The 12,424-nt window shown below is 38.6% G+C and overlaps 1 protein-coding gene across 4 annotated transcripts in view; it reads left to right on the forward strand.

Moving 5' to 3' along the window:
* Positions 1–11,223: 11,223 nt before the first annotated feature.
* The window catches only part of TENM2 (teneurin transmembrane protein 2), a 1,060,479-nt gene continuing 1,059,278 nt past the window's right edge, over positions 11,224–12,424 (forward strand). For all 4 annotated transcript variants that reach the window (XM_010592330.3, XM_010592333.3, XM_003404644.4 and 1 more), the window contains exon 1: positions 11,224–11,449. In XM_010592330.3, coding sequence (XP_010590632.1) covers positions 11,224–11,449 — 226 coding nt within the window. The remainder of the gene's footprint in view (positions 11,450–12,424) is intronic.

The following is a 12,424-nucleotide window of genomic DNA, read 5'->3' on the forward strand; positions in this document are numbered from 1 at the left end:
TTACCACTGATTGACGGTGGTGATGAGGATAATGGTGATGATGAAGTCTGCAGCTTTTTGAGCATCTGTTTTATCTATTATAGTGACATACTATGATATGCCTTTGCTTCCTCAGCCCCACCTTCTGGGGATAAAACTTTGACATTCTCATATTAACCCTTCAAGAGGATAATCTTAACCCCATTTCCTAGACAAAGAAACTGAGGCCTATTCCACCCAATTTTTTTTTTTCCTTTTCTTTTGATCTCTTTCTTGCTCTACCTCTCTTCCTTTTTTTCATTGTTCCTGATATATAAGAAGTACTTGTATATGCTGGTCAATTATTTGGATGTTTTCTTTATCGAGTACATCCAGACATCACCAATATGGCTGGTGACACTCATGAGGCAACTACATTGGTTTGGGGGAACTGGGTTCTTGGGCAATTACAAATCCAGTTACCAAGAGGGGCACGATGGAATGCTGTTAGACTGCCCTTCTTTCTGAGTTACTAGAATTGCAATAAAGGCAATCGTCAGAGTCAGACAGATATCAGTTGGAAACTTAGCAGGAACACTTACTAGATATGTGGACTTCTCCAAGTCACTTAACTTCCGAGAATCTCCAACCCCCTGTCCCTAAAACACAGACACAGCCCTTGGGCAATGCAAACAGTTGGTTCAAGTCCACCCAGAGGTGCGTTAGAAGGAAGGCCTGGTGATCTACTTTCAAAACATCAGCCATTGAAAACCCTGTGGAGCACAGTTTTACTCTGGCACATGAATCGATTGGATGGGAGCTGGTACTGGTAAAATACAGATAAGAATAAGCAATGTTTCAGGATTGTGCCATTAGTGATAACTTCCATAAGGAGCGTAACTCAAGGCCTGGCACTTTGTAGGCATTCATTAAACAGGAGCTTGACTCGACAATGATTTTGACTTTGATATTATGCCTAAAAACCCGTTGGCCAACGCCCTACGCTCTCTCTATCTGGTGCTGCTTTCAGCTTCATGCACAGAGAAGGACACACTCAACGGAGTGGGAAGAGGGAGTTCAGTTTTTCTCTTCATTAGGTTTTGAGGCTGCAGGCTCCTGTGTCTGCACCACTGCCTCTCTGAACTCTGTGTGGTGGGGAGGAGAGAAGGGGAGGAACTGTCTTTGCGGTTATGGTAACTTAGCCAGTGCCTAAGGTACAGCCATCTGTTCCATGCTTGATCTCAGGAGGCACACAGGAAAATGGGAGGAGAGCAGAGGGGCCTGCGTGTGGGAAGGTGGAGCTGAGGAGGCAAAGGCTTCAGTAAACTTGCACATTTCATATTGAAATTTTAGCAGGAGGTGTAACCATGCTGACTTCTTGAATGTTAAATAGTTTGGACCGGAGAGGCGAAAAAGGAATAGAATTAGACTAAATACCAATCAGATGTAGACTGTTGCATTTCATTGCTATTCATATCAAAATATACATCAACACACAAAGTTGCACCACGATGACAAATTTCTAGACTTGTAGGGTGCATCTTAACCCTTCGCGGCTTTTGGTGATCAGGACTGCCAGCACATAGAAATGTCTCTGAATTTCACAATTCACAGAACTCAGAGACAGCAGAGTCTGGTTCTGCTTTCACCATTTCCTGGGCAAATGGCTCTAGGGACCCTAACAGATTCTGAAGAGCAGAAATGCATAGTTCTGAAGCTAGAGAGCAAAACACAATTGTGAATTTGCTTATCCTTTCTTGCTCTGGACATTAACCAGAGTTGGCTTTTTATCCCCAGACATATCAATATAACGACACAGGGGAACAGGAAGCAAATTGCCTTTGACCTCTTATTTACTAGTACATTAAATTACCAGGGCACTACCTTCCACTTTCCTAGATTTAAAACCAGATTTTCCTTGGTCCAACTAGAGGTCACAGGGAAATTATGTCTCTAGGTATTTTGGAGTGCATCTATGTTCAGAATTTTTCTTAAACGTTTCTAAGAGGACAGACTGGACATGGTTGAGTACTGATTTTCAAAGTATGCCCATCAGAGCCCTCCTTGGAGGCAAGGGGTGACCAAGTAAGTCAAACTCCAAATCCTTCCCCTAGCCTCAGCTTCCCTCTCTCATGTGTGGGGTTTTGCGTCACATCTTATTTGGCACCTTAGAAGTTTTTAAAGAAACCATTTTCATACAGGATTTCTAACGGATGAGAAAGGCATCTGTGTATGCCGAGTTTTTAGGTGGACTTAGCATTTCTGCTTTTTGGTAATAGGCAGAATTTACAATGTGGTAAAGGATAAAGGGGCTAGGCATTACCCAATACGTCTTTTTAAACAGAGAAACCTGACACCTGCAATATTTAAGAAGTAAGTAGACAATCCAATTAACATGTTATCAGAAGGAAGAGCAGTATCCTACAGGAGATTCTGATTGAGCGTGCTCATATAATGAGACACTCGATTGTATTCCTCAAATATCTGTGACACAAGGCTCAAATTAGGAAACAAGAAAATTTGATTCCTGTATACAGGCTCTTTCCCTACCCCCTTCTAGGTAAATGTCTTCCATGATTTATCAAAATTTGAAATGGGAAAAAGAGGTGGTCACATTGATCCTTGTTTAGAACTCAGATTCCTAATTCATGTGGGCGTTTGCAAATGGCTGGCTCTCCTGGTACCACCATTAAAATCACTTTCTAAGCTAGAGATGTGCAAGCGCAATGGAACAATGCTTGAGGAGTGATCAAAGGCCAGTCATGAGGGTAAAGCAAGTGTAAACAACTGCCTGCGATGTTAGTATGACAGGGAAACGTAGCTCTCCATTGAATGAGCCTAAGATTCACCTGCGTCGTTCATGAACACATTTACTTATACACAGGTACACTCACATATATAATAACACACACACACACACACACATCTCACTTGGGCTGTCAGTGATTAATAAGTCAGCCCCCTAAGTAGTAGGATAATCTGAAAAGTTAATAGTGAACAGTGTTACAGTTCATAGGATTAGTTAATTAGACAAAGGCTTGCAGGCAAGATCTCTGTAGTCTTTCTGCTAAAGTGATGGAACCCACTTAGGCAACTGATGAAAAAAGCCATGTGGACACTCTTCAAGGGAGAAAATGTGGAATGTAGCATTTTATTTAAAGAATAAAGCATCAGCATAGCAGGAACAAGCTGGTAGTGATTGCCATTTGTCAGTTCAGGACAAGGTGGAGGCTAGGGGGAAAGATTTATGTTTTGCTTTCTGTTACAAGGCAATTTTAATTACTTTTTAAATTCAGCCTCTAAACTTGCATTTCCCACAGGAATTGTTAACCTTAACTTTCAAGGATGATTATACTAAAAGTGCTTGCCCTTGGTAGGTAATAAATGCATTTTATTAGATAAAAAATGGATATTCAACTGTATTAGGGTTAAGACTAATATTCTATTATTTTAGAATTGTCTTCAGAAGAAAAATAGATTGACAAATGCTGCTTCGAATGTTACAACAGGTTCTTTGTGATCCTTTCCTGGGGCTACAACAGTATTTCTTTTTTTTTTTTTTTTCCTTTAAAACAAAAGTCACAAACAAAAATCCGTATATTGGCCAAGCAGGGGGCTCAAATGAGTGAAGCAGACTGGCTGTAAATTCAAAAGGAGTGGTAAAATTGAAAAAAAGAAAAGAAAAAAAAAAAAAACATGGAGCACAAGTAATCAGCTTAAAACTGTGAGTGGCCTCTCAGAGCAGTCCGTTGATTTCATGATGGAGCTTGTATCCAAGTTTTCTACATTGCCTGATTTTTTTTTAATTAATCTTTTTAATTTGACTCAACTCTTGATCCACAGAGAATTGTAAGAAATAATATGGAGACAGCTCAAGTATCTTTTACCTAATTCTACCAGTGGTAACATCTTATAAAACTGTTGTACAATATCACAGCCAGAATATTGACCTTGATATAACCAAGATAAAGACCATTTACATAACCACTAGAATTCCTAATATTACCCATTTGTAGCCAGGCTCGTTTCTCTCCCATCCCTCAAATCTTCTTAACAACTAGCAACCACTAATCTGTACTTCATTTCTATCATTTTACCACTTCAAGAATGTTGTGTAAATACAACCATATACTACACAAATTTGGGGAATGGCCTAATTATCTGGAGATTAGTCCAAGTTGTAAGTATCAATAGTTCATTCCTTTTTATTGCTGAGTGTTATTCTGTGGTGTGGATGTCCCAATTTACCCATTGAAGGACACCTGGTTTTTTTCCAGTTTTATGTAGGCTATTAATGATTTAATCTACTATAAACATTTCTGTACAGTCTTTAGATGAACATACAATTTTCATATCTTTGGGACAAATGCTCAGAAGTGTGATTGCTGGATCATATAGTGGTTTCACTTTTTTAAAGAAACTGCTGAACAGTTTTCCAGAGTTGCTGTACCATTTTACATTTGGACCAATAATCTGTGAGTGATCCATTTTTTCCTCATCCTTGCCATCATTTAGTGCTGTCACTGTTTTTTATTTTAGACAACCTGAGAGATGTGTAATGGTATCTCGTTTTGGTTTTAACTTGCATTTATCTAGTGGCTAATGGTGTTTAATATCTTTTCATCTGTATGTCTTTTTTGGTGAAATATCTCTGCATGTCTTTTGCCCATTTTCTAATTGGATTGTTTGGGGTTTTTTTGTTTGTTTTGTTTTACAGTTTTGTTTTGAGAGTTTTTTACATATTCTAAATATTTCTCCTTTATCAGACATATGGCTTACACCTGTGTTCTTCCAGTCTCTGTGTGTATATATATATATATATATATATATATATGTATATATATTTATATATATATCCTTTTACCAGGGTCTTTCATAGAGTAAAAAATTTTTATTTTGATAAATTCAATTTATCAGTTTTTATTTTTATGGATTATGCTTTTTGTGTGGTCTAAGAACTCTTTGCCTAGCCCTAGAGCTCATTGCTTTCTTCTTTTTATTTTTCTAAAATTTTTTTAGTTTTATGTTTTAAATTTAAGCTTGTGATTCATTTTGAGTTATTTTTCATCAAGTGTGAGACTTAAGATAAGGAGCTTTTTTTGTGGGGGAGGGGTGCTGTGGATATTTCCCTATACCACTGCTCCAGCACCATTTGTTGAAAAGTCTATCTTACCTCCACTGAATTGCTTTTATGCCATTCAAGGACTCCTTGTTTGCAAATAAGGACGGTTTTATTTCTTCCTTTCTGATCTTTTTGTCTTTTATTTTCCTTTCTTGTGTTATTTCACTGGCTAGAACTTCCAGCACTATGTTAAATAAGAGTTGGGAAACCACATATTCTTGTCTTGTTCCTGATCCTAGGGAAGGTCATTCAGTCTTTCACCACTCAGTGTAATGTTAGCTCTAGGGTTTTTCTTCTGTAGATGCTCTTCATCAAATTGAAGAAGTTCCCTTCTATTCCTTGTTTACCAAGAGTTCTTATCAGGAATGGATGTAGAGTTTTCTCAAATGCTTTTTCTGCATCTATCTGTATAGTATGTGATTTGCTTTTGACAATTGAAAAGAAGTGTTACCTGATGTTTTTGAGAGAAGTGTTCTATAAATGTTGATTAGATTCTATTGATTGACATTGTTGAGTTCTTCTACGTCCTTACTAATATTCTGACTACTTTTTCTATCAGTTGTTGAGAGTCAGCTATTGAAGTCTCCGGCTATGATAGTGGCTGTGTCTACTTCTTTCAGTTCTATAATTTTTGCTTCTCATATCTTGCAGCACTGTTTTTTGGAGCAGACTCAATTAAGATTGCTATGTTTTCTTGGTGGATTGACTCTTACCATTATATAATGTCCCTCTCTGTCTCTAATATTTTTCTCTGGCCCTTTTATTATTATATAATGTCCTGCTCTGGCTCTGGTAATTTTCTTAGCTATTAAATCTATTAAATATTGAGCATAATATTTTTATATTAATATAGTCACTCCAGCTTTTTTTTTTTTTCCCAATTAATGAGTGATGTTACTTTGCAATTGACTCATAGCAACCCAGGTATACAGAGAAGAACTGCTCCATAAGGTTTTCAAGGCTGTGACCTTTCAGAAGCAGGTTGCAAGGCCTGTCTTCTGTGGCACGTCTGAGTGGATTTGCAACTGCCAAATTCTGGCTGGTAGTTGAGCACTTAACCATTTGTGCCATCCAGGAAATTTTTACTCCTGTTTTCTCCTGATTAATGTTTGCAAAATATATTTTTCTATTTGTTTTACTTTCAACATAACTGTATCATTGTCTTTGAAGTGACTTTCTTGTATACAGCATAGAGTTGAGTCACGTTTTTAATTTACTCTGCCAATTTCTGTCTTTTAATTTTCATATTTAGGCCATTTACATTTAATGTAATTGTTGATATATTAGGACTTAAATCTGATATTTTGTTTTCTGTTTGTTCTTTTTATCATTTGTTTCTTTACTTTTTTCTTCTTTACTGTAGGTTACTTGAATATTTTTTTTTAGGACTGAATTTTGATGAATTTATAATGTTTTTGAATGTATAGCTATGTAGATTTTTTTTTTTTAGTGGTTATTTATACACACACACATATTATCACAGTCTACTGCTTTTGTCACTTTATTAGTTCAAGTCAGATGTAGAAGCCTTACTTCCCATCACCTTCCCCCACTTAACGCTATTATTTTTTAAATATGTCTTCAACATACATTTAGGGCCACATTAGACAATAGTATTTACTTCAACCAACAAAAATAACTTAGGAATTCAAAGGGAGAAATCACGTCCATTGTTTTTACTCATATTTTTGCTGACTATGTTCGTTTTCCCTTCCTGGTGTTCCAACATTCATTCTTTTATCATTTCCTTTCTGTTTAGAGAAGTAAGCTAATTGTTTAGCTAATGTTTCAGAATAAATCTGCTGGAGACATAGTCTTTTAATTTTCCTTTGTCTCAGAATGTCTTGATTCTCACTTCATCCCAGAATATTTTCACTGGATATATGATTCTGGGTTGAAGGATCTCTTCTTTCCACCCTTTAAAAAAAAAAAAAAAAAAAAGTGCCCCTTCTTTCTGGCCTCCTAAGTATTTCTTTTTTTGAGTGGTAGTAAATGGCATTTATTTTTAATTTTGGAGTCCATGTTTTCATGCCTATTATGGATTGTCTTTTTGTGTTCAGTTTGAGATTCTTCTGTTTCTTGGTATGACAAATTATTTTTTGATTGAAGTTTGGACATTTTGGTTATTATGTTCTGAAAGAATGGATCTTATATAAACCTTCTATCTTAGCTGTCTCCCTTTGACACTGCTCTGATGGGGGAAGGGGAATCTGCCTCATTATTGCCAGGTGGAGTTAGAAGTCCAGGTTCCCCATTCAGCCTCTGTCAATACCCGAGAGTAGGGAACTCCTTGATAGGAGTTGGGGGAGATGAGAATTCTGATTCCCCACTGGGCCTCCACCGATACCCAGCAAGAAGGCCTCACTACTCCTCCCACATTGCACCTACTGACAGCATAAGAGGAGTTAGTGAAAACCCTGACTCTGCACTAGGTTTCCTCTTATACTACCCCAGAAAGTAGAGAGAGTGGTGCCTTTTAGTACCCGGGGAGGGGGGGTGTAATATCAGGGCTCCCATGTGATTTCCACTGAAGGGATTTAGGAGTGAGAATGGGGAGTGACCTTAATACTGCCTGGAAGAGATGAAAGTCCTGACTTTGCCACCACTCTGGTGAAGGTATTCAGGTTCCTTGTTAGCACCTTTCAAGCGTGGGAGTCTAGGCTTCCCACTCAGCCTTTGCTTATGAGGATGGGAATGAGACCACGGTTTTATCCATGTTGCATGGCTGGGGTAGAGTAGTTATTGCCTACAAGTGTTCTCTCTTGGTAGGCTGCCCCTTTCATAGTCATTTGGCTAGCAGAAGCAAGCCTTTATTGTCTGTACAATTAATATTTCCTTGTTGACACCTTCTTCAGCTCCAAGTCTGGGATATACCAAACCCACTGCTGTCGCGTCAATTCCGACTCATAGCGACCCTACAGGACAGAGTAGAACTGCCCCATAGAGTTTCCAAAGAGCGCCTGGCAGATTTGAACTGCCGACCTCTTGTTTAGCAGCTGTAGCACTTAACCACTATGCCACCAGGGTTTCCAGTCTGGGGTATATAGGGCAAAAAGAAAACCCAGGCAACTCACCACCATGTTCCTTGGGCTCTGAGGTCTCTATTCAGTCTGCCTTCTTCTTTCTACTGTTCAGACTCTTCTTAAGTTTTTTTGTTTATATATGTATGTGTATCTATATATTTTATATATAGATACACACACACACAGGGTTTTGGTGTATACTTAGTAGGAAGAATGGGAAAAAAATATGTCTTCTCCACCTTTCTGGAACTGGGAATTTCTAGATTGCCTAGTTTTTTTTAAGATAAGCTGGAGATGTAGGTTTTAATTTAAATTCCCTTCTTTGTCTTTTTAGTATTGAAAATTAATATTTAACTAACAGGTAGGCCAAATGCATAATGCCTATTGGCCAACAGTCCGTGAACTCTGCATGGTTCCCGAAGAAATTAGCTTTCTCTGACTAAGATTTGCCATTTTTTTGCCTCACTATATATAAATTTCTATCACTTATCCAAAGGTGACATTGCTGACGAATTTAAATATCAAGCACATACCGAGAGAAGAATTTAGCAGGAAAAGATCACCGGGCAACCAAATTAGACGTCAAAATGTCCAAACACTAAAGTTCTTGTGCTTTATTAATAGGTAATAAGCCTTTAGGCTCCTACTCAGAACACGATTTTTTTTTTAAATAAAAGCACACACACATACTTGTAGAAAGTCAGCCTGATTTCCCAGGCACAATGCAAATGAGAGGAAATAGGATTTCTTAAGTCAGAAACACTGGAGACATTAAAAAGTAAAAACTCACAGTGACACAGAAGAAAGGAAAAGTTATAAAATTGATCCCAAACATCCAATCCCAAAAAAAGCACTTGGAGCTCATCAGCATTGGTGCACACAGTTTTACATATACTCAGTATGCGTTGCAGGTCTTTCTTTATTGGTGCATCATTTAAGTACTGATATTTATCTTTAGAGCTTTGAGTTTCAGGGTTTTTTACTATGATATTCACCCTCTGTCTATGTAGATCTGTGATTGCATAGCTAACAGGGAAGAAAAAAGCATTATGAGGAGAAAATAATTTACTTCTTTTTGTGCCCCTACTGTGTGTTAGACAACATATTGGGATCTTTACCCACAATATCTATTTTAATTTTTACAGAAACTCTATGAAGTGGATACTCTTTTTTTTTTTCATTTTAAATGATTGAGAAACTAAGTCTCGAAGACCTCAAGTAGTTTTTACAAGGCCCCTGGCTAGTAAGTAGCCACGGTAAGATTGGCAGGCATCCAGTCAAGACCCAAAAGTCTATGTGTTTGGCCAATGTGTAATATGAAGTCCAAAATGTTGAAATCACATGTCAGAACTTAGGGAGGGTATTTTTGAAATCCAGAAAATTCACTAATGTGGAGACATTTGAATTAACTGCACAACAACAAAAATTTCCATGCTGACAATGACTGTGTCCTCTAAGCAGGGCCTGAGGTCTTGACTGGTGACTCTCAAAGGTGCTTCTCAACTTGCTGAGTTAGTAACTGTAGACTCTAGGAAACTAACCATTAGTTTTGTTTTTTATAAGCTACAGTGGCAGCTACACAACTGTGTTTGATGTCCGTAAGAGGTGTGCTACTTTTCTCATTGCCAACTCTCAAATGTATTGTCCAGAATTACAGGCAATATTTGATAAAATGTACCAATAGTGTACATTAGGAGGGTTCTTTTAGTAATAAAAGACAAGGGAGGGGCAAATTGGCTCCTTCTGCCTGGGGCTGATCATATTGCCATCCATATCTCTGTGTACATAGGCTAGCCCTCCAGTATATATAAGCACCCATTCCACTGGGTTGTCATGTGGTAAATATCCAAGGATGAACAGAGGGGTTCAAAACTACAGATGTGCTCCCCTAATATTTGCTGACATATTGAGGAGACAGTAAGCAACATTAGCCTGGAGAAAATCATTACTCGGACTCTGGGTTGTATTTTCAATTTTAATTAAAATTCTTATTTGTCTATTCTGTCCAGGCCCTGGCCCTGTGGTCTGTGCTATTTTGCATGGCAAATGAAATCAATAAGAGCCTATCATTTGGAACTTGGAGATGCCTAAGCGTTTGGGTTGTATTTGCTGAGCAGAAGGTTTGTGTTTTCCGAGTGATGTTTGGCATACACTTGCAGTCCCAGGGTGTCAAACGACAGCCTGTGGGCTCCCTGGTTGCCAGTTTATATGTTATATAGATCCCTTCCCATCAGCTTAGCTACTGTATTCAGTTCTTTTCTGTTTTTGTTTTTTTTTTTAAGCTTTTCTATGGTGGATGTCTAAGCAATGAAAGAAACTGTATGGGCCCAGGTTGATGATCAGGTGGTTGTGGCAATTAGACCTTTTGTCACGAAGGTCTGCTGTCGGTGGGTGACTAGGGAGAAGAAGTGACCAGGTGTGCCCAAGGCACAGATTTGCAAAGGAGAAAAAAAAATATGATTGGAAGTATGCTGAAGGCTCATTAGAGAAATTGGAGGAAGATTGTTTGCTTGTCAAGAATGCATTATATCATTATTCTCCAGACTCAGCTGGGCAATTTTGTGTTAGCTGAATGTGACTTTGTACCGTTGCGAAGTGTTAACAGCATATATTTCTGCCTCATGATCGAATCTGCTGTTGCACCTTTCTTTCTATCTTCTTTTTTGGTTACTTGTTTTCTTCCTAATCTTAGAGAATGTAATTAAAGAAGGATAAAATTTGGTTTTTCTTTGAACTGCTTTGTAGCAAGATCTTGCATTAGGATGACAGACTTCATCCTATAGATATAGGAAATCAAACAACGAGTTTTTTGGTCAGACTTTTATTCAAATCTATGAAATGAAAACAGCAAGAAAATTAATTTTCTGCCTCAAGTTCTTTTATTTGGGCTGATTATTTAAATATACATTAAGCATATGCAAAACAGATCATTTTGCACTGACCAAATTGGCCTCTTTTATGTTTTTATCTGCTTCTAAACGTGAGTTGGAAGTGAAGGCAGACTTCTCTGTAATCACAGACTTGGTTTTTCCTTTGATGTTTTCAGGTGGCAGAGTGACACGTTCCAAAACTCAGCACTGACTTTTCCGAAAGCACCGGTGCGCTGCCTGACCTGGAAAAATGGATGTGAAGGATCGGCGACACCGCTCTTTGACAAGAGGGCGGTGTGGCAAAGAGTGCCGCTACACAAGCTCCTCCCTGGACAGTGAAGACTGTCGCGTGCCCACACAGAAGTCCTACAGCTCCAGTGAGACGCTGAAGGCCTATGACCACGACAGCAGGATGCACTACGGAAACCGAGTCACAGACCTGGTTCACCGCGAGTCAGATGAGTTCCCAAGACAAGGTAGGTAGAGCTGACCCCGCTGACTTGCTCTGGTTAATTTCACACTGTTGACTTGCCCAGGATGTGTGTCAATGGCCGGGCTTGGTAAAACTGGGAACAAAACATGCTGGCAGGCAAGCTGCTCTGTTAGATTGTAGTTTAAAAACAATTCCTTTATCAACAACCCACATGAACACTTAGAAGTGATAGCAAAGTGCCTCATTTATCTTGGACACAAAGAATTCTTCAACAATATGGTGGTTGCTTTTGGAGACCTTTCATGGTGGGTTTTGACAAGTGTGAGACACAGAAGAGCTTTGACTTCATAAGGTGTATTCCCAAGAACATCATGAATCTCTATCCTGAGGAACAGGAGTCTATCTTTGGCTTCTAACTACTCTTCTTGAAGTCTACTCTCACGCCTCCAGGAGTTCTACTTTCTGCTGCTTTATACCTTGGGCTTCTCAGTTAGATTCTGTCTTTGAACAAAAGAATATATTAGTTAAAGGAGATTTAGACCTGCCGTTGTAATAACACAAAGTCCACTGGTAGTACAAATGGTTTGCACTTGGCTACTAACCGAAAGTTGATGGTTCAAATTCACCCAACAGGGCTGCAAAAGAAAGGCCTGGCAATCTACTCCCATAATTTTACAGTCATGGAAAATCTTCTGGAGCACCGTTCTACTCTGACACAAGTGATATCACCATCGCTCAAAACTGACTCAGTGGCTATGGGTTTTGAATTTGGTATAATAATATATAATTTCTTCCCCCACCAAGGAGCCCTGGTGGCACAGTAGTAAAAGCTTGACTACTAACCAGAAGGTCAGCAGTTTGAATCCACCAGCTGCTCCTTAGAAACCCTGTGGGGCAGTTCTACTCTGTCCTATAGGGTCGCAATGAGTCATATTAATTTTGAGTTTTACATTTTTCTTTTTGTGTTTCAGAGCATAGGTAAACACGTTTGTCATATAGTCAACTCTTCTAATATAAT

This window comes from Loxodonta africana, chromosome 2, assembly GCF_030014295.1.
Source record: "Loxodonta africana isolate mLoxAfr1 chromosome 2, mLoxAfr1.hap2, whole genome shotgun sequence".
NCBI lineage: Eukaryota > Metazoa > Chordata > Mammalia > Proboscidea > Elephantidae > Loxodonta > Loxodonta africana.